The following is a 22,257-nucleotide window of genomic DNA, read 5'->3' as shown; positions in this document are numbered from 1 at the left end:
TGGAAATAATGCAGCAGATATGCATAAAGAGCAATGTGTGTACTTTGTTCCACATGCTTTGTTGGTTTCAGGAAATGACACTTGCTGATGCCACGGTTATCTGATGTAACAGTTTCCTTTCCTTGCATGTGCTTCATCTAACATGTTGGGTGTATTTTTTTGATTGGCAGGAGCGTACCTGGTGCCCTATCTGATCCTGCTTATATTGATCGGCATCCCGCTGTTCTTCCTGGAGCTTGCAGTGGGCCAGCGTATCCGCAGGGGCAGCATTGGCGTGTGGAACTACATCAGCCCTCGGCTGGGGGGCATCGGCTTTGCCAGCTGTGTGGTGAGTCAGAGATCTGGTACTTTTCTGTTCTGCATATACAAAGCAAAAGTTCACAAAAAAAGGATCCTTAGATCCTGCAACGCAGGACGTCTAAGCGACTATAAGATGTCAAGTAGCATAAAACATTTCATGTCAGAATATTACATAATTTTCTTCTAAATAAATCTCTGTAAACAAATATTAAATATTTGTGAAAATGTTTTTATACAAAAATCAGTTAATTTCAGTGGTTTAATCTATAAATTAATACAAACAGAAGGAGAATCCAAATTGACAATAAACCTGTAAATCTCTTGGTGAACATAATAAATTCTCTATATTATGGCTTATGTAAAGTCATTAATTTTAAGTAGGCACGGGCAATTCTAAGATTTTCATGGTATGACAATCTTTAGTAGAAATGTTAACAGTATTTACACAAGCAGTTAAGAAAAATGTCTAACCTTATTAAAGTAGAATTATTCCTACTGCTGCTAAAATAACAACTATTTAAGTTACTGTAAAAAAAAAACAACAAATCTGCTAAGTTTTGTATTAATTGTTTATCATGCACAATATTATACCTATTAGCTCTTTTTAGAGAAACAGTTAGAGTCTAACGGCCTGATGTTAGCTGGCCAGAGGTTTATAGTCCATCAGACTCTTAGCTTACCAACTCTTGTTACAAGACAGTGTTACTTTAGTAGTGTGATGGGTGGCACTCCCTTTGTTTCTACAACATGACTGTACATGGTTGTCATGACCTGAAATATTTCCAAACAACCAAATCTGTCTTTCTTCTGAGAGGGAAGGTGTAGTAGCCTTTGTTCAGCCAGCTGGGCTGGAGTGCACAGAAACAGGGGGGGGAAGGGCATTGATAAATTTCTTAATGCTCCAAGTATGGAATGGAAAAATTTGACAATTACTCGGGCATCTCATTAAACGGACTTTAAATCGTAGTGGCAGTATGACAGAAGATTGTAGTGGTTTTAAAATGGTAACTTTTCAAAACTTTGGTTAACCTTGATACCGGATACGTTTTTTTTGTTTTAGGTATCTAAAGTTTAACATATTCTCTTTTTTACAGGTGTGCTTCTTTGTGGCTCTCTACTACAATGTCATCATCAGCTGGAGTCTCTTTTACTTCTCCCAGTCCTTCCAGCAGCCTCTGCCGTGGCATGAATGTCCACTTGTCAAGAACAAGACCAGTACATGTAAGAGACAGAAACTATTCAGGAGGGGTAACATTTGGTGACCAGTTCTGTTGCTGTCAAGAACTAGAATTCTAGAAGGATCCGTTTCTGTTTGCACAGTAAGAAACAAAGTTTCAGAACTGATACCTTAAACCAGTTAACGTAGTTGTAAACAGTAAGTGCTGAGGTCTTAAGCAATTTTATTAGATATTTTTTTCAGCACTAGAGGCCTTTATTTTTCATTTTTCAACAGTAGGCAGACAGGAAAGAGGGGGAGACATTCAGCAAAGGTTGCCGGCTCCGGGATTCAAACCGGGAACGGTCGCATCGAGGACTATAGCCTCTATATATATATGGTCGCGCGCTTAAACCCTACATCACCAGCCCTCAAACAACCTTAAACAGTTTCTATTTGCTTCCATAGGGGTGGGCGATATGACAAAAATATTATATCACAACTTTTTTATTGTAAAATTACAATCAAGGCTTTATCACGTTTCTCTAAAACAAAAAAGATTAAAAAGTACTAAATATTCTAATGAGTTAGCACAATCTTTCCAACTTTTGTCAAGCACAGTTGACAAGAAGCATGCTGCCATTCTTAAGACGCGAAATACACATTGTGTTTCAGAGTTTTGTCTAACTCAAAACTATTTACTTTCATTTCAAACCAAAACAACACTCAGCCAAATCTCATTCTTGCTTGATTGAAAGTTTTGTGTCACGATGATTACAGCTTACAGTCAGATTAACCTCAGCACCAGTATTACCATTATTATTGGTAACAGTGTTAGTTGTAATAATATTCATTGCTTCATCGCTCTCTCACAACACACTCAGAATGAATTAAATCATATCTTTCAGGGATAAATCACAGCCTGAACACACAATGCACCCAGCATTCAGACAGCTGTGTCTTAGCTGTGTTTTTAGTAGCAGAGAGGATTTTAATTAGCTTTATGCTATTAGAAGTGCTTTATACATGGTTAAGGCTCTTATAATGAAGGTTTGCCGTATTCATGCTATAAATAGAGACATAAACCATCGTGTTATTGTTTTGACTGACAAGCTGGTTACCAGTTCAACAGAAAAACAAGAAGCTGGGTTTGCTAAGTTACCTCTAAATGAAGCACAAGACTACTGACACGATGTCCTTTGTACTGATGAAGTAGAGGTGCTTGAATTGTAACACAAAGCGAATTGTTGTGCAGCTCAGATGTCTACATCAAGACTTTAGCCTACCTCTATTAAGGACCATCTCTATATCTTGCTGGGTTCTTTTCTTACAGTTGTCCCTTGTTGCAAAAATGACACTCTAGATGGTCTCTGAGTTGACTATTGTTGGTTTTAACCATAGATGTGGTGCCAGAGTGTGAGAAGAGCTCGGCCACCACTTACTACTGGTACCGGGAGGCCCTGGACATTACCAACAACATCTCTGAGGGCGGGGGACTCAACTGGAAGATGACAGTGTGCCTGCTGGTTGCCTGGTCCATGGTGTGCCTTGCCATGATCAAGGGAATCCAGTCTTCTGGGAAGGTAAAGAGACTTTCTCTTACTTCAAAGTTAAAAAAGGAAAATGTTTAGCAGATGTTCTAAGAAGTAGAGAAAACTGTAAAAATGGTTCCTGGGAGCAACCTAGAAGAACTGAGAAAATGGCTTACCCAAGCTACCCTACAATCCTGCTAATCTGGCTAAATTAACTTCTCAAGTGAAATGCTTGCAAAAATGGCCAAAGTTTCCTCAAGCATAATTAGCTCACTTTAGGGCTTTAAGTGTTCAATTAATAAATCTTTCAAATGAAAGTGTTCTCAGAATATTTCTTTGAATGCGTGTGATCTTTAAAGGATTTCTGGCTCAGATTTCTTCAGCTTGATGCTACAAAGCACCCGGAAGGATTAGCCTACTGGACTAAAGGTTACTCTCTGCTCGTCATCTCTCCGTACAGTTTGATCTTAATCATTGCAAAGTTTCTCCAGTCATATGACAAGCATTAACTGTGTTCCTCTGAGTTCAAAGTCAGGCCTGTGCCTCTGGCTTTAATCTTTTAAGGATACATTTTGATCCGCAGGTTGATTAACTTTGACATTATGTGAGTTCTGAACTGCAAGAGTGTGCAGCTGAAATGAAAACAGTTCATTTCAGTAATCACGGTCTTTATCTTTAAACGAGGAGGTTCCGATAAAGGTTTTACGGGGACTTAAAGGGGGTCATTAGACTGAACTTGATGGCATTTCTGAATGTTGCTTGTAGATTCTTTGGCTCATTTCCTTCTAATTATTGAAATTTCAGTGTTTGATTCTGTCTAAAGTCAGTTGCCTACCTCTGCAGGCAATAGTGTCAAAAACAGTGTAACAAACATCTTTGTGTCTTTGTCGTTGCTTACAAGCGTATTACTTCATCTCATGCTATGCTCTACAGATGTTTCACTTACCTGCATGCTGAAGCATACTCATGCTGCATGCTTGAAACAGAAGTAATATGAGGACATGACTTACTTTAAACAAGTCTGTAAATAGGAGCAGTGCCTGGTGCAAACAAGGTCAAAGTGTAGCAGCTTTCTTTCAGCCATCTGACCAGCAGTGCTCAGCAAAGGAAGAGGGAGGGGCAGCACACTACGCAGCATGCAGTTGGGGGAAACTCTGGTCACTCCGGGAATGTTTTGGACATTAGCCATTGCTTATGTCTTGCACCAACAGCCTCAATATTTGAGGAAAAACTGCATTTACACAGTCGCTGTGATTCCAACCAATGATGCTGTAAAACCTATTTTGTTTCAACAATGCAACGTTCACATCAAAATTAAGTGGAAAAACCTGAGTATAGCTAAAGTGATGCTAAATGAAGATTCAACATATTTTTCCGAAACAATAGTAGCATGTGTTTTCCTTGACACAGTTTAACTTTCCTCCCAGTTAGACAAAGTTAAATGGAAGCAGTGTCAGGACAACCCGAAATAGACGGCCGTTTTTTGTTGTTTCTAGAAGATCTCCAGTTTCGAATGGGCTTTAAACATTTCTGTTATTCGGACCAAAAAGTATCCCCATACCAGTGTGGAGAGCGTTTTCCTATGAAGGGTATGTAGATTCGGTTGTCTCACAGGTTTATTCTGCTCCCTGTGGTACAAAAGAATATAAATGCTCACACCTACCAAGCTTTACACAAAAGCCTTGCCCAAAGAATTTCCCAGCCTAAAACAGTGTTTCTGTACCATGTGTGTGTGCATGAGTGCGTATGCGTGAGTGTGTGGGTGGGCATGAAAAGGGATCAGACCATTTGGTTGCCATGGTAATGCGTGCCCTTTTGGCTTGGTTTGATTGCCAGGAATTTGGCAAGAAAAAAAAGGACTTGTGGTAATGATGCTGGTGGGGGGCATCTTTAGCCTATAATGTGATATACTTGGGGTTGCAATCTGCAACATTGTGGGTCATAATAAAGAATCGGATATTTAGAGACATTAAAGAACCATGGCTACTTTTGCAGTGTGTAATAAAAATGTTTACACATTGTCATGGAAAAACTGTCCGTTTGTACCACTCAATGAAGATAACTGTGGGATTCCCAGAACTTGACCTTTGCGAGATGCAACTGCTGATTCGCCACAAAAGTAATCTTTAACTGTATAGGTGTCTTCTTTACAGAACATAAAGTTGAGGATCTGAAGCTCAAAACTGTTTGCCTTTGAGAGGAGTCAGATCAAGGTTGCAGCTGTGAGCTCCAACAAAAGCACAGCCCTGGAAGGGCATCATCAGAAAAGTTTCGACGAGAGCTGTAGCTGGGAAAAAGTCAAGAAAACAAGAAAAGTCTTTCAAATTAGACATTTGACTTTATGTTGGTTCTGATCTTATTTTGAAACTGATGTCATTGCTGCTCCCCCACATTCAGTGGTTTTCAGACATCATGTCATGTCTCGGCCTATCTGTTTTTTGTTATTCAGAATCAAAGTGAGAAATTTGGGGTTCTTTGTTTTTTAAATCTTCATCCTAAAAAATGCCTGCTGCTGTATAATTTGATGTATTATATGTCTCATCCATATTCAACTCAGAGACCATTCCACTGAAAAGTTAATATCTTCTTTTCTTTGTAGTCTATTATGTTTATGCAGTCTGAAATGCATGGTTTTGCTTGTCTGCTTGTCAGATATACAGGGGTTGGACAATGAAACTGAAACACCTGTCATGTTAGTGTGGGAGGTTTCATGGTTAAATTGGACCAGCCTGGTAAGCAGTCTTCATTGATTGCACATTGCACCAGTAAGAGCAGAGTATGAAGGTTCAATTAGCAGGGTAAGAGCACAGTTTTGCTCAAAATATTGAAATGCACACAACATTATGGGTGACATACCAGAGTTCAAAAGAGGACAAATTGTTGGTGCACGTCTTGCTGGCGCATCTGTGACCAAGACAGCAAATCTTTGTGATGTATCAAGAGCCACGGTATCCAGGGTAATGTCAGCATACCACCAAGAAGGACGAACCACATCCAACAGGATTAACTGTGGACACAAGAGGAAGCTGTCTGAAAGGGATGTTCGGGTGCTAACCCGGATTGTATCCAAAAAACATAAAACCACGGCTGCCCAAATCACGGCAGAATTAAATGTGCACCTCAACTCTCCTGTTTCCACCAGAACTGTCCGTCAGGAGCTCCACAGGGTCAATATACACGACCGGGCTGCTATAGCCAAACCTTTGGTCACTCATGCCAATGCCAAACGTCGGTTTCAATGGTGCAAGGAGCACAAATCTTGGGCTGTGGACAATGTGAAACATGTATTGTTCTCTGATGACTCCATCTTTACTGTTTTCCACACATCCGGGAGAGTTACGGTGTGGAGAAGCCCCAAAGAAGCGTACCACCCAGACTGTTGCATGCCCAGAGTTAAGCATGGGGGTGGATCAGTGATGGTTTGGGCTGCCATATCATGGCATTCCCTTGGCCCAATACTTGTGCTAGATGGGCGCGTCACTGCCAAGGACTACCGAACCATTCTTGAGGACCTTGTGCATCCAATGGTTCAAACATTGTATCCTGAAGGCGGTGCCGTGTATCAGGATGACAATGCACCAATACACACAGCAAGACTGGTGAAAGATTGGTTTGATGAACATGAAAGTGAAGTTGAACATCTCCCATGGCCTGCACAGTCACCAGATCTAAATATTATTGAGCCACTTTGGGGTGTTTTGGAGGAGCGAGTCAAGAAACGTTTTCCTCCACCAGTATCACATAGTGACCTGGCCACTATCCTGCAAGAAGAATGGCTTAAAATCCCTCTGACCACTGTGCAGGACTTGTGTATGTTATTCCCAAGACGAATTGACGCTGTATTGGCTGCAAAAGGAGGTCCTACACCATACTAATAAATTATTGTGGTCTAAAACCAGGTGTTTCAGTTTCATTGTCCAACCCCTGTATATATGTCTGTTTGTGTCTCTGTGTATTTGTTTTTGAGTTAACAAATATAAAATGTAACTAATGCATAGTCATTAGTGCATCTCCTAAAAAAGATCAGGATATGTTTATCTCAGATTTGAAGTGCCACAAATGCTTTATGTGGAATGCATTAAAAGAATTAATTTGAGACAAAGCACTGACTCCTTCAGAGTTCCATATGGAGCATCAAGCAACAAACATGATGTTTCTGAATCACAACCATAAACCAGCTCACAGAGTCTGCAGCCACACCCTTACAGCCCGTCCTGGGGTGGATGACTCAGGCCTTCCATCCGGTCCTCTGTCTTTAAGTCTCCCCTTGTCTTATCAAGCAAGCCCATCCGTTAATGATGGGTTTGGGATCCGGGTCAACTAGTCTTGGCCAGGAACCAGAAAGAAAATGTTACAGACTGCAGAAAATGTCTATGAAAAGCCATTCCGAAGTTTCTCAGTAATCCTGGCATAAACAATGTGGGTGTAACTATACATCCAGCTCATGAGGCAAAATAACACGCACTGTTAATATCTGCCTTTATATTTAGTGGTGGAGGAAGACATGATGCCATAGGAAAAATCGCTTTCGCATGCTTTTAATACTGTAGAATACAGTTTAATTAGCACATAAATCAGTCTGCATTGGTGCTGCAGCTGTCTTACAGCAAGTATATGTATGCGTATTACGCATTAAGATAAAAGTTGTATTAATTATGTCATACCTGCTTGTGTTTTTGTTCTATTACCTGATCTAGTCCTTTGTTTTCTGTCTCCCTGCACCCAAGCCCAGACCTGTTCTGTGTCTTCCCCTGATTGTCTTGTCACGTTTGTCATTGGTTCCCCCTGCTGTTCAGTTTTGTATTTAAGCCCGTTTGTTTCCGTTGCTCCCCGCTGGTTCCGTTTGTGGGATCTCGTGTTTACTACCCTGTCTGTGTCCTGCAATGGATAATAAAGACTCATCTTACCTGAAAACCCCAAGCTTCAGGAGTTCTTCCCTGCATTTTGTCCCATCAAAAACCCACTTTATGACAGAAGGAACCAGCGAACGGGACCAAGTGGGAGGAATGGAGAAGGCTGGAAATAGCTGGCAACCTTCAAGACTGGCTCGAGGTGAGAAAGGATTTTTTTCCTGATCCTCGGATCTACCACACCATCGAGGCCGAGCGACAAAGAGCCCTAGATGAAATAGCCGTGTCTATGAGGAGATCACCTGCTCCCTTCTCTGCTCGCCTCTCCACTAAAGCTAGAGGTGGCTTTCCGGCTCATGGCTTCGCTCCTGATCAGCCCTCGCTACTGCTCCCGACTCATAATCCTGTTCCTGGTCCAGTTCTGGAGGGGTTCATGAATGAACCGCCTCCACACCCCGATCTTGTTCCTGGTTCTGTTCCAGAGGGGTCCCAAGGCGAGCCGCCCTCACATTCCTGTCCGTGAGGAGCTCGTGAATGGACTGCCTCCACTCCCTGCTCCTGTTCCCGGTCCTGTCCTGGAGGGCGAACTGCCTCATCCCTGGTTCCGTTCCGGAGGAGCTTGTGGAGGACCTATCTCCACTTCCTGTCCCTGAGGGGTGCGAGGACGCATCCTCTCCGCCTGCTGTGTCTCGGCACCTCCGCCGCTGATCTCCACGGCTTCGCCAAAGGTCCTAGCAGTCTCTGCATCATTCGCCTGGGTTCCAGCGGTCTCGGAACTGCGCCTCTGTGCTCCACTGTGGGTTCTCCTGGTCCCGCCGCCGGCCGTTAGATTGTCGGTTCATCGTCGCCGGCCGCCTTAACTCTGGGTCTGTCGGGGACGGCTTCCGGGCCGGACGCCTGAACCCCGGGTCTGTCGGGGACGGCCTCCGGGCCGGCCGCCTGAACCCTGGGTCTGTCGGGGACGGCTTCCGGGCCGGCCGCCTGAACTCTGGGTCTGTCGGGGACGGCCTCCGGGCCGGCCGCCTGAACCCTGGGTCTGTCGGGGACGGCTTCCGGGCCGGACGCCTGAACCCCGGGTCTGTCGGGGACGGCCTCCGGGCCGGACGCCTGAACCCTGGGTCTGTCGGGGACGGCTTCCGGGCCGGACGCCTGAACCCCGGGTCTGTCGGGGACGGCCTCCGGGCCGGACGCCTGAACCCTGGGTCTGTCGGGGACGGCCTCCGGGCCGGACGCCTGAACTCTGGGTCTGTCGGGGACGGCTTCCGGGCCAGCCGCCTGAACTCTGGGTCTGTCGGGGACGGCCTCCGGGCCGGCCGCCTGAACCCTGGGTCTGTCGGGGACGGCTTCCGGGCCAGCCGCCTGAACTCTGGGTCTGTCGGGGACGGCCTCCGGGCCGGCCGCCTGAACCCTGGGTCTGTCGGGGACGGCCTCCGGGCCGGCCGCCTGAACTCTGGGTCTGTCGGGGACGGCCTCCGGGCCGGCCGCCTGTACTCTGGGTCTGTCGGGGACGGCCTCCGGGCCGGACGCCTGAACTCTGGGTCTGTCGGGGACGGCTTCCGGGCCGGACGCCTGAACCCCGGGTCTGTCGGGGACGGCCTCCGGGCCGGCCGCCTGAACCCTGGGTCTGTCGGGGACGGCCTCCGGGCCGGACGCCTGAACTCTGGGTCTGTCGGGGACGGCTTATGTTTTGTGGGAGTCTGGGATCCGCCCTTAAAGGGAGGGGCTATGTCATGCCTGCTTGTGTTTTTGTTCTATTACCTGATCTAGTCCTTTGTTTTCTGTCTCCCTGCACCCAAGCCCAGACCTGTTCTGTGTCTTCCCCTGATTGTCTTGTCACGTTTGTCATTGGTTCCCCCTGCTGTTCAGTTTTGTATTTAAGCCCGTTTGTTTCCGTTGCTCCCCGCTGGTTCCGTTTGTGGGATCTCGTGTTTACTACCCTGTCTGTGTCCTGCAATGGATAATAAAGACTCATCTTACCTGAAAACCTCAAGCTTCAGGAGTTCTTCCCTGCATTTTGTCCCATCAAAAACCCACTTTATGACAAATTAACTACATTACAGTCATTCAAATGCAACATTTGTCCGCTCCAAGTTCCTTGGAGCCCGAAGATAGCATGTATGAGAGGTACATTGGTTGACCCAGCCGGAGCAAGATGGACCGGAATGGAATGAAAATTGGAGTTGTTCCGTAATTTGACGGAGAATGACAGAGAGCGGGTCCGTCGACGGTGAAGTTCGGAGTAGTCACGGAGAATGTGGAACCATTAATTAACATAACGGAGTCGGAACAGAACAGAACAGGAACAGAGAAATTATTTCGCCTCACTCTACGAACAATTAGCAGCTTCGCAGGCAGGAAGCAGCTGGCGGTGTTGGTTTTTCAAAATAAAGTAAATATTAAGGTTTCATGATATTTAAATTTCAAACTCTTGATTGCGGTCAGGATAAGTTATTTCAGCCAACTGACCAGTGGTGCACCGCAACAGAAGAGGGAGGGGGAGCATACTACGCTGCAAAGAATTGGGGAAAATTCTGGTCATTCCAGGAACTTTCTCCTGCATGTCATTAAAAGGACATCAACCCGTATGAATACTTTGACAGACATTTTCAGTGGTTTTCAAACCACTACTGTTCACAACCTTGTTATACCTTGGTGCCAGTAACTGGCCCATTCCTAGAATTAACTGTAAACACAGGGCAACCTAATAACTACATATATTCTTACTTCAAAATAAAAGTTTCAAACAGCTACAGTTGCATGTCAAGCTTAAAGCACTCACCTTCATATCTCATAATAGTAGCTCAGCCTTCTCCAGATGTAGATGACAACGACTGGACCGGGCTGCGGGAGATAGATGAGAAATATGGAGGGGTTTTAATAACAAAACCATAGACACAACATACATCTCATCTACAAGTTGAAAAATGGACTCTGGTAAATGTAAAAAAAAGCTTTTTCTCCTTCGAGTGATGATGTTAGCTGCTGCCCAGTTAGTCAGGCAGTGACTTCAAACAACATTTATTTTTAGAGTTTCTCAAAGACTCACATAATCTGTTCTGACGGGTTTTTTTTCTGACAAGAACTGATCAGAACTTCTCTCCTTCTTGCAGGTGATGTACTTCAGCTCCTTGTTTCCCTACCTTGTTCTGATCTGCTTCCTGGCTCGGGCTCTGCTGCTGAAGGGCTCCATCGACGGGATTCGACACATGTTCACACCCAAGGTAAAACATGTCTGAAGAACAGATGCTCCCTTCTGTACATTTATACTATTTATTTTCTATCAAACATAAAAGCCTATTTGTTTCCTTACTTTTAAGTGACCAGTTTTCACTCACACACTTCAGTATTTTTACAGTTCCTTCACTTTATTCCATGATAGTTTCACTGCATGAGCTCAAAGAGTAGAGGAGGTAATAGGCTGGCTTCTCAGTAGCAAGCAGCCAATAGCAAGTCAGGCCACAGAATCATGTCACCATGGAAACAGCAGTTACAGGGTCCTTATGTAACCAGCCAGCCGAAGATGCTTATTTTCAGCAGAGCACGTCTGCCTTTTATGTCTGCTCCGTCTTGTCATCTGACATCTCGCTGCTTCAAACGGCACGCTGGCCTCCATCTCCAAGTACCTGTGGACACCAAAGCAGCTTGGTGTGTGTCCTGCTCCGAGCCTGGGGGAAATGGAAGCAGTGAAATGTTATGGAGAACCACCACGTGGTGACTGTCAGGTTTTACAGCTGTCGTCTGACGGGGTGGGGCGGTACATTTTCAGGTAATATCATTTGCTGGGATAATTTAGGGCCACTTGTTCATTAAGAAAGGAAGGTTACTTTCATCTATATTGTTGTGTCACATTTCTTTGCTGATGCTAGAAGATGACAATGACCTCAGCCATGGTTCAGATACAATGAATAGTTACAAATCTCTTAGTGGAACATCTTTTAGAGGAGTAGGACCTATTGGACCCTGCAGTGCTGCAGTGGTGTTATCTGGAAGAACAACCCAATCAAACCAGAACATTTGAAGATAACAGTTCCAGTGAGAAGATTGTATAAAGGCATCATGGGAACGAATACCAAATGAATATGGGCCTTCTAATGATTTCTAAACAGTTACATATTTTAAGATCATCGGTGCAATCTATTTCAGACAATCTTGAAATGGCTGAAAAGAATGGAATTTAATTTGATCATTACCCAGGTTTAGGTAAGTCCGGGGAAAAAAAATCTGATCAGAAAAATGAAAGATTTTTACATTACTTTGTACATTTTACTTTAATTTGCTGCATCATAATTGAAAATAAATGCATACTCATTTAAAAATCAACAAAAGATCATTTCACTACTTTTTGGCTTGTAGACCGTCTTATAACAGAGTCCCATGCCAGACCAAGCATTAACAATTAAAACAATGGTATAAGAGGTCACAGGTTGTGATTTTCAGAAATAGTTATACTGGATTATAGGATAACCCAGTCCAGATTTTAAACTACAAAGCATTAAATAGTTAAAAAATGACACTGATCTAAGTTTGTTCAGATGACAGAAAACTAAATTAATTCTTTACCACACTTCCAAATAGGAAGCCAACTTCACTGGTGTTAAGTTTCATGTTTTATACTCAAATGTCCAGAATGTTAAGAAAAACTGCTGGACTGGTGGTTCCGATGTTCACAATGAAGCAAATTTTAGATTGACATGGGCGGAACGGTGCTGATCAAGAACGAAGGGCCTGCTCCATAACTGACCACTTCAAGGTTGACTAAACTTCACATCTGTTATCAGGGACAGACCTGATGCTTCCTGGAGAGAAAGTTTATGGTCACACAAGACAAAGATTGAATTATTGGACCATAATGACTGGAAATATGTTTGAATGACTCATGGTGCGTGACTCAAGGTAGTGGCGGCATCATGCTGTGGGGTTGTTTTGCTGATAGTGGTACAAGTGTGTGGTTGAGGTGCTTCCTGCTACAATACATTGAAGTTGTGTGTATGATCATGACATGCTGGAGAAAAGGTTCAAATCAATCATTAAGAGCCCAAAATAAAATAACGTTCTGGTTCATGATGAGTTAAGTTCTCATCAGAAGTGTAATAAAAAGCTCCAAATGCAGAGAAAAATCAGTTCATTTATTCTTACCTCCATGTGCATGCATAAACAGGGTTTTATCAAAATAAATATAAACCACAGCATCTTGACCAAGTTAGTGCAAGCCAATGTAATCACCATACTTCATGTATAGAGCTTAAAACATGAGTATTTATAGTGTTCTGTTCAAATAGGAATTTTTAAGCTTCCAAACATTGTTTGGGAATGATCTAAAAGTGGCAATTCTGATTATGATGCATAACGCTACACAATTGGGAAAAATCTTAAGTAACTTCATTAAAAACCAAATATCTCTGCTCTAACCTCAGCTAGAGATCATGTTGGAGGCCAAAGTGTGGCGAGAGGCAGCCACGCAGGTCTTCTTCGCTCTGGGCCTTGGCTTCGGTGGCGTCATCGCCTTCTCCAGCTACAACAAGCGTGACAACAACTGCCACTTCGATGCTGTCCTGGTGTCCTTCATCAACTTCTTCACCTCTGTGCTGGCCACCCTGGTGGTGTTCGCTGTGCTGGGCTTCAAAGCCAACATCATGAACAGCAAATGTGTTGCTCTGTACGTGAGAGCTTCAGCTTAGACACTTCTCCACTGTCTGAGAACAGACTGTGATTGCTGAAAAAGAGTGAAAACACCTCATAGTTAAACAGTAATTATTTTTGTTTTTTAGGACAGGATTCATGCTAAATGACTTGAATTCATCATGTCAAAAAAGTCTTGTTAAATTAATTAACATGCAATAAGACAATTTAGAGAATTGTTGCTTATCTAGGACAGAACTGCTGTGTGTAAAATATTTTTGACTAAATGAACTATTTCATAATTACATGGAAGATTTTCATAGAAACACATTTGAATTGTATACCCCACTTCCCTCTTCTATTCCTTAGAAACACTAATAAGATTGTGGCACTGTTGGGGAATGGCATTGAACCAAGCCTTATTCCCCACCATATAAACCTGACTCAGGTTAGTCAGGTCACTGCTGAAGATTACCATCAGATGATTCAGATCATCAAAGGAGTGAAGGAGAATGAGTACCCCAAACTGGGGCTGGAGCCCTGCAGCATTGAAGATGAGCTCAATCAGGTACATGCAAAGAAAACAACCAAAAATCTTAATCAGTTTTCTTCTTACCATGTGGAAAATGTTAAATTAGTTTGTGGCTACCACGCAGCTTAGCTTTTTGATTATGGTGCATTTATTTTACTGGTGGGATTCGCTAACTTCAGGGCTCAGTGACCAGACGAGCTAATGTTAGTAACACAAACTGATGAAGTATTTCTTCCATTAACACTTCCACTTGAACTAGTTCTCATTCATGAATCTTACTCTGTCTAAAATAAGGGTTAAACATACACAGGGTGCTTCAGTCATGAACAAATTAGCACATGAATCATCCCATCCCCAGCCTTTCCTCATATAAACTCTCATTGACTTAGTAATAGTTTCATCAACAGAAATGAACAATTTCATAGATATTATTTAGAGAGAGTAGCAGTCAAGTTTAAAGGGAGGAGAAGTTTTGTGCCCAAATCACCAGTATAGGTCCTCACAAAGCTAAACTTGGTCTCCGCTGCCCATGTGCACTCTGACACTCAGCAGACACTCAGCATGCTCCTTAAGGGCAAAACCTGCAGCTCTTTCTCTGTGAAATATACAAATGTCTGTCCTTAAAAAACATAGTTTAAATCTTTCCTTCATGCCAAACAGAGCGCTGTTAAATAACGTCAAGACCGCTGCATTTCCACGATGTTGTACACTTAAAAAATGCATCATTTTGTTCAGAGTTCTTAAAAATGTGAGCTCCATGAATAAACACATTCATTTGTGCAAAACACAACACTGGCAATGAGATATTAACCACCTAAACTGTAATTAAGTAGCTTTTTACTGCAGCTTTCAGTTGATCTTATGTGTGGTGGCCATATTGAATTTGGAGGTGGAACCTCCAACATAACTAGTCTAAATTCAGACTTCAAGTTGATTTGGAAGCCTTCTGCATTGTTAGCTTAGCTCTCCCTTCAAATAGCAAATTTAATCCACCATTTAATCTCCCTGAAGCAGATTTAGAAACAGTAATATCAAGTTTTAACGTATTTAACTTTATTTAACTTTTACACTATACATTGTAATACTTTTACTTGTAATTTTTATCCTCTTGTTGACTATTGTCCCAAATTCGCATCAAACGGCCACTGCTCTTTGTGGGGCTGAGGTGCCTGTTGATGCAGAGTGTGAACAACAGCCAGTTGTGATTTAACTGAATCTCAACATATGTACAAAAACATATGCTGAAATAAAGTTTCAAAGGCCTGTTTCAGTGATTAAATATTCTATGTACCTGGGCCTGGAAAACATGTTTCATTATTATTAAGCTCAGTTATGCCTTGTGTTTCTATATGGGCTGTATTCAAATGAGCAATGTCTATTTAATTTAGCTTCTGCTTGGTAGCAAAAACACAAATAATTCATTTTTATTGTATTTGTAAATACATTCAGGCAGTAAGGGGTTAAACTAAGCCCCTTTCAATCTGGTAAATTATTGTCTTTTCATTGTGTTGCTAATAGCATACAACAAAGCAAGACAGCATCTCCCCTTAGTCATAACAGTTTATGTGGACAAAAAAACATTAACTACATAAAAATGGGAAAAAAAAGAAAAGAAATGTGTCCAATAATGTAAAAGGCATAATCTTAAAGCAGCAGTTTAGCAATTAACAGCTTGTGTTTCTGCAACAGGCCTAAAACAGATCCTGGACAGTAAGAACGGACATTCCCATGACCATCTCAGGTTTCCTCACTATGCTTTACAGTGCCCTTTTGTTTTTCTGCGATATTTTTTGCAGTATAACACCAAAAATATTCTAGCTGGAGAACCTCACTTTGTGAAAGATCACTTTGGGATGAGATCTTTCTATTAAAGCTTTCCTAAAGAGTAAAAACATTTTGTGTCATAGTGTAAATATTCCTAATAGCTTTAGGCATCCGAACATGGCACATCCAATATCTGCACTTGTCCATGCAGGGTCGCAGTGGGGGGCTGGTGTCAGCGGTCATTGGGTGAAAGGTGGTGTACACCTTGAACAGGGAAACACACAGACACAGGACAAACATCCTTGCATGCACACACACTCATACCTAAGGACAATTCAGAGAGACCAGTTAACCTTTCGACTGTGGGAGGAAGCCGGAGTACCCAAGCTTTATATAGAAAACTAGGAATAGCCTCAAACTTCTCCTAAAGTAGGATGTCTGAAGTCACTGCTAATAACTCCTGTGTTTTTATCTTCCTCTAACAGGCAGTCCAAGGCACAGGCTTGGCCTTCATTGCCTTCACAGAAGCTATGACCCACTTCCCAGCCTCGCCTTTCTGGTCTGTCATGTTCTTCCTCATGCTGATTAACCTGGGCCTCGGCAGCATGTTCGGCACCATCGAGGGCATCCTTACTCCACTAATTGATATGTTCAAAGTCCGCAAGGAGTTTCTCACAGGTCAGAAAGAATGATCACAGAGCAACAAGCCCTTTATGTTACCTGTCATAACAAATGTGGGTCCAGAATGTTTAGGGGGTATAAAATGAAATAAATCTCACTTGCATACAGCAATCTTGAGGTCCGTTTCGGAGAAGCAGGCCAATACTTTCTGCAGATGTTCAAAAGCTGATCTTTTTGCTCACTGGGTCAGGATTTCATATCTCATAATTTCATGATTATGAACCCTTTTTGATTTAGTCCGTCTGTTGATGTGAAAGTGTGGGGTACTTGCAATCAATTTTGTCAACAGTAACATCACTATATTGCATGTTCTCCTAATATCAGACAGCTTTAGAGTAAAGGGTAGCCAGAAGTTTCATTTGGCAAACAGCAAAATCTCATGCAAAGGTATAAAACAGGCCTTTTAAATTAGAGCAACAAGGAGCTGAAGACAAAAACGAATCAAAAAAGACATAAGTAAATCTAATTACTAAAGATATCAAATGAATGTTAAGGGGAAACCTGTTGTGTTTGTCTGAAAGTAGATACATCGCACCAGACTATATATATTGTCCAGTAACAAAAAACCCACCTCTCTCTTGCAGTGGGATGCTGTGTCTTGGCCTTCTCCATTGGTCTCCTGTTTGTTCAGCGCTCAGGGAACTACTTTGTGACTATGTTCGATGACTATGCTGCCACTTTACCTCTGCTCATCGTCGTCATCCTGGAGAATGTGGCAATCGCTTGGTTCTATGGGATCGACAAGTAAGTGGATGGATCTGTTAGCATATTAGCACGTAACATACATTAATGTCAGTGCAATCCATTTTGCTTGGCTTCGAAACACTCTGGTTTGTAAGAAGAACAACTGTGATGTTGGTGAAACAAACACCTGGTCTCACTGGCAGATACGGTTCTCCTTCCTCCCCTTTCCCAGATTCCTTGAAGACCTGAAGGACATGCTGGGCTTCACTCCATACCGCTTCTACTATTACATGTGGAAGTACATCACACCCATCCTGCTGTTGGTTCTTCTCTGCTCCAGCTTCATCCAGCTGACCATGACGCCACCCAGCTATAGTGCCTGGATACAGGAAGAGGTGAGTTGAGGTCCCCAGCCCAGCTCTCCTTAGACCCAGGATCCACCTGGCGCCCTGGAATGAAATGAAAGCAAATGAAAGGGTACGGAGGAAGCAAGGCGGTTGCTGAAAGTACAAAAAACTAAAATTGTTTTGGAAATAAACATGTTTAAACGCTCCTTAAGCCAAGAACAATAAACAGGATGTTCGGTCTGCTGCACAAAGACCAAAGCACCCGTGTGATTTTAAAGCTAAGTGGAACAAAGGCTAAAGGAGATAAAGTTCTAAACATAGCCTTTAGTTTGTCAGATAAAGCTAATATTTTTTTTACTTTTAAAGTTTCTTGCATAAATATTTACGCCCCTTGAATTTAACTATATTTAGTCATGTTATAACCACAAACGTATGTATTGTGTTGAGATTTTGTGACAAAGTAGTGCATAACTGTGAAGGGGGACAAAATGGTCTCCCTTTTATTTAATTTTTTTTGCAAAATATCCCAGGCCCAGTCACATTGGATGGAGATGTATACATCAATTTTCAAATATTGCCACAGATTCCCAATTGGATTAAAGCCTAGACTTTGGCTAGGCCATTTTACCAAATGAATATTCTTGGATTTAAAGTATTCCATGTCAACCCTGACCAGCTTCTCTATCCCTGCTAAAGAAAAGCATGCCCACATTGTGAGTCATCGTGGGGAGGCTGCGTTCAGGGTGTTCCCCGGAGCATTCTTCCACGTTTGCTGTGTCCCTTACATGGCTTGTGGGAAATTTAAACATATATTCTTATGGATTTCCTTTAGCAGTGGCTTTTGTGTTACCACTCTTCAATAAGAGCCAGATGAGTGGAGTGCAACTAGCAGTTGTTCTGACAACAGACTCTTTCATCTGAGCAGTGGATCTCTGCAGCTCCCCCCAAGCTGCAGAGCACCGGAGTCTGCAAAACGATGTACTACCTCTGGATGTTCAACAGTGTGACTCTGTTCCTCAACTTGCTGGCGTGTCTGGCTTACAACCCCGCCTCCACAGAACCTGGCGTTGATTTTGGCCTCTCCATTCTCTGGTTCATTCTCTTTACTCCCTTCAAGGAGGGAAGTAAAGGCCGACGGTCTACAGGGATTGACAGCTCCTCTTACCTGCTTCTCTGATTAATGCTCTCTCTAAACTGTTTTGGTTGTCGGCCATGTTTTAGTTGGAGTGCGGTTAATAACTGCTTTTTGAAGGCACTGCACTACATTTAGAGGGAAACAGAGTAAAGGGGGCTGAATATAAATCAATGCCACACTTTTCAGATTTGTATCTGTTTTACAGACCATTATTTCAAAATCATGGATTACCGTGAGTGGCTCTATCCCATAAAATCCCAATGAAATACAATTAAACTTGTGGCTGTATTGTGACAAAATTTTGGAAAGTTCTAGGGCTGTGAATACTTATTGAAGGCACTATAAAAATCTTTATCACCAGAGACCTGGCTGTCCATAGTCACCTTGTCACTTCTCTCACCTCCATCCCATCAGGCCATAGAGAAGATCCTCCACTTCCCTCCATGGGGGATTGCAGTTTGCATCTCCCTGGTGGTGATGGCCATGATGCCAGTGCCTGTGGTCTTCTGTCTGCGCTACTTCAACATCATCGACGACAACACCGGTGGCCTCTCCACCGTCTCCTACAAGAAGGGCCGCGTCATCAAGGAGAGCCCCCGGCCGGAGGACGACGACGATGCCAGCCTGATTCATGGCAAGACCCGCAGCGAGGTGCCCTCGCCGATGCCCGGCAAAAGCATCTACCGCAAGCAGAGTGGCAGTGGGGGCACCGAGGTGGACACAGCTCCCAATGGCCGCTATGGGATCGGTTACCTGATGGCGGACATGCCAGACATGCCCGAGTCGAACTTGTAGACTATGATAGTTAGCCCTACCCGGCCATTTCTCTCCTCCACCCTTCTGCGTGCGTTTAGTCAGCCATTGTCATTGTTGTACATTGTTACTGCAATGTATACTCCTTGTAGAGAAGGTAGCTGCTCTGTTGTATGTTGTCTCTGAACCTTATGTGACTGTAAGCCTAAAAACAAACGGTTTTGGAAGAGATATTCTTGTCTAACTCATTTGCTTGACCACACCCTAGACTTTGACCCCTTTCAGTTTTTGCCCCATCCTATTCGAATCTGTAGAGCTCTGAAGGTCTTCATGGATATAGGTCTGTTTGCAGCAATAATCCTGCTGTATAAAATGATTGTGTGCATTTAGGTCCCCATATTAAAGTATTGAGGTTGGTCCCAGTCTAGCCACTACTTGTTAAACTTTGTTAAAACAGAGAGAGGACGGTGTTTGTATTCCACTCCCATGATTGTCTGAGACTGAAGTGTGCCTAAGACATTTATATTTGTTTATAGAATACATGCACGTTGTAAATTTGAGGTATTCTGTAAATACAATATAAATATTATAAATATATTTATCCTGATAGTTTGGATATCAGAGCAGTGTTTTTAAGGTTCAGAGGTACTTAACTCTCATGTCTTTGTTTTTTTTACTAATGTTCTGTTCGTGTTGGTGAGGACTGCGTCCTCTTTGTAAATATTTTTTTCATGAAATGCTTAACTTCGATGTCTCTTTCCCCCCCTCCTCCAGTTCAAGAATAAAAGTCGAAACGACCCTTACTTTACGACTTTTTTCATTCTTGACTTTATGTTTGTTTGCTTTTTCTATCTGGTAAAATCCACACTTTTTAGCACTTCAGTTTTTATTGCGCTCGTATAATCCCTCGCTGATACTATTAATACGTTTTTACAGCACCATTTTGTTAACAGAAAAGCACAACGTCTTCTGCTGTAACATTTAACAAGGTTGGAGCGTACAGAGAGAGAGAGATCTTTGACCGTTCCTCTTTGAATAATCTCTCCAGAGAATCCTTACAAACGCCACTTCAGTAAACAGTCAACTGACAGTGATTACAAAACAGTGTGACATCTGGACTTTTCATTGTGTTGGGTATTAAACATAAAAACATAAGACAAAGATCTGGTGAAGTCATTTCAAGAGTGAAAATCCAATATGGCTGGATAAACAGTTACAGTAAATGATTTATCTTCACATCTAACATGTTTTATGTCATTAAATCTGTTACACACCCAGTAATATACAACCCTCTGTGGTGCTGCGGTGTTTGGAGGTAAAAAAGCAGAGAAATATTTTATTAGCTTGAAGTGTTAATAGCAGTTAGCCTGCCTGCTCACCTAGCATTTCAGTCAGCAAATCCTATTTGTTGTGAACGGACAGACAGATATTCATACAAGAAGCCCACTTAGAGAACCAAATAAAGGCGATGTCATTCCCAGATCCAAATTCTGTACAAAATGGAACACAGTGTGAGCACATTTATCCAACTGTACTCGTCTCACGTTCCCTCTTGTCCCCTCAAGTTTGCACAGGGGGTTCTCAAAAATATTTTAGTATGACGTTTGGAATACATTTATTTAAGGCTCTTTACACACGGACAGAACTGTACACCTTAATGAAAATAAGCCAAATATTTAATGTACATTGTTATTATTAACAAGCAAAATAAAGACACCAAACTAGATTCATGACTCTTATGTGTAAAGGACCCGGACTATAGAAATCACGAGTCATAACTGTATCCAAAATAGCTTTTATTGACTTGCTTTGTTTGGCATCACAGTGACTTCAGCTACAAGGATGCCCATTAAAAAAATACTCAAAACATGTACAAGTAAGGCAGCATTAGAAGAACGTTTTACCCCATCTATGTAGAATGGCTTAATAAACTGGTAAATATGGGCACACAAACACGGAAATAAATAATCCAATGGACACTTTTTATGGCTTTTCTTTTTGTGCTTTCTTTCCAGTTTCTGCTTTTCTTATTGTACACAAAGTGAAAATCCATATCTGTTTATCGGGAGCAGGATGTCGTTAACATCTCCTCAGTTCTTGAGACTAAAATCGCAAACCAACAGTGTCCCTTTAAAAAAACCTCCCAAAATTCAAAGACCGTCATTATCTAACAACACATGCCACTTTATTTTTGAAGTGAGCTGGGTTAAAAGACAAGAGAAAAATAAATCTAGCAGTGGATTCTTCAGTTTTCCAGTCTTATTGAACATCCAGGGTCAGAGTCCTGAAAAGTGCATGTGGTCGTCAGAAACTGAGGTAAAACATCCGGTTCAGTGCAGCTGAAGTGTTGATCCCTTTTGGCCGACTCCTCTGTAAAAATAAGAATCTAATTTCAACTACTACTGTTGCTGTCACTTTATAGTAGACGTGTGTGTGTGGCAGTACAGCTACAAACAAACAACAAAGGAGATGATTGTAGATTTTAAGAGAAACAGGAATAAGTCAAACACTATTTCCATCATGGGAGAAGAGGTGGTGGAGTATAAATACGTCGGTGTTCACCTGGACAACAGACTGGAGTGGAGATGCAACTGTGAAGCCATCTACAAGAAGGGACAGAGCAGACTGTACTTCTTGAGGAAGCTTAGGTCCTTTGGTGTTTGCAGCAAGATGCTGCATATCTTCTATAAGTCTGTTGTGGAAAGTGTGATCTCTTCTCCATCATCTGCTGGGGAAGCAGCATCAGAACCAGGGACTTAAAAAAGCTCAACAAGCTGATAAAGAAGTCTGGTTCTGTTCTGGGGACTCCTCTGGAACCTCTGGAGATCATTGTGGAAAGATGGATTCTTCATAAAATGAAGAACATTATGGAGAACCCTGAGCATCCTCTTCATGAGACTGTCC

At 42.5% G+C, this 22,257-nt stretch overlaps 2 protein-coding genes and 1 long non-coding RNA gene across 6 annotated transcripts in view; 1 reads left to right on the top strand and 2 right to left on the bottom strand.

The window, feature by feature from the left end:
- slc6a15 (solute carrier family 6 member 15) overlaps positions 1-20,156 on the top strand; it is a 32,111-nt gene extending 11,955 nt beyond the window's left edge. Inside the window, exons 3-12 of the mRNA XM_047382483.1 lie at positions 171-328; positions 1,395-1,521; positions 2,858-3,039; positions 10,949-11,059; positions 13,253-13,494; positions 13,827-14,025; positions 16,239-16,431; positions 17,019-17,178; positions 17,351-17,513; positions 19,015-20,156. Coding sequence (XP_047238439.1) covers positions 171-328; positions 1,395-1,521; positions 2,858-3,039; positions 10,949-11,059; positions 13,253-13,494; positions 13,827-14,025; positions 16,239-16,431; positions 17,019-17,178; positions 17,351-17,513; positions 19,015-19,395 — 1,916 coding nt within the window. The 3' untranslated portion in view covers positions 19,396-20,156. The remainder of the gene's footprint in view (positions 1-170; positions 329-1,394; positions 1,522-2,857; positions 3,040-10,948; positions 11,060-13,252; positions 13,495-13,826; positions 14,026-16,238; positions 16,432-17,018; positions 17,179-17,350; positions 17,514-19,014) is intronic.
- LOC124878509 lies at positions 210-10,973 on the bottom strand. Of its 2 annotated transcripts, XR_007040806.1 has the most exons (3): positions 10,885-10,973; positions 10,618-10,679; positions 210-357 (listed from the first exon to the last, which is right to left on the bottom strand). It is a non-coding gene; the product is annotated as an uncharacterized LOC124878509 (long non-coding RNA). The 2 variants fall into 2 exon arrangements; XR_007040802.1 differs by lacking the exon at positions 10,885-10,973 and having other exon boundaries at positions 10,618-10,788.
- Positions 20,157-21,132: 976 nt separating the features above from the next.
- Positions 21,133-22,257, bottom strand: part of lrrk2 (leucine-rich repeat kinase 2) — a 66,757-nt gene continuing 65,632 nt past the window's right edge. For all 3 annotated transcript variants that reach the window (XM_047382464.1, XM_047382457.1, XM_047382475.1), the window contains one exon: positions 21,133-21,723. The gene's annotated coding sequence lies outside the window, so the exon portion shown is untranslated. The remainder of the gene's footprint in view (positions 21,724-22,257) is intronic.

This window comes from Girardinichthys multiradiatus, chromosome 2 (genome assembly GCF_021462225.1).
Source record: "Girardinichthys multiradiatus isolate DD_20200921_A chromosome 2, DD_fGirMul_XY1, whole genome shotgun sequence".
In the NCBI taxonomy this organism is placed as follows: Eukaryota; Metazoa; Chordata; class Actinopteri; order Cyprinodontiformes; family Goodeidae; genus Girardinichthys; species Girardinichthys multiradiatus.
The sequence above is the reverse complement of the archived record's forward strand: the minus strand, read 5'-3'. Positions and strand labels throughout refer to the sequence as shown.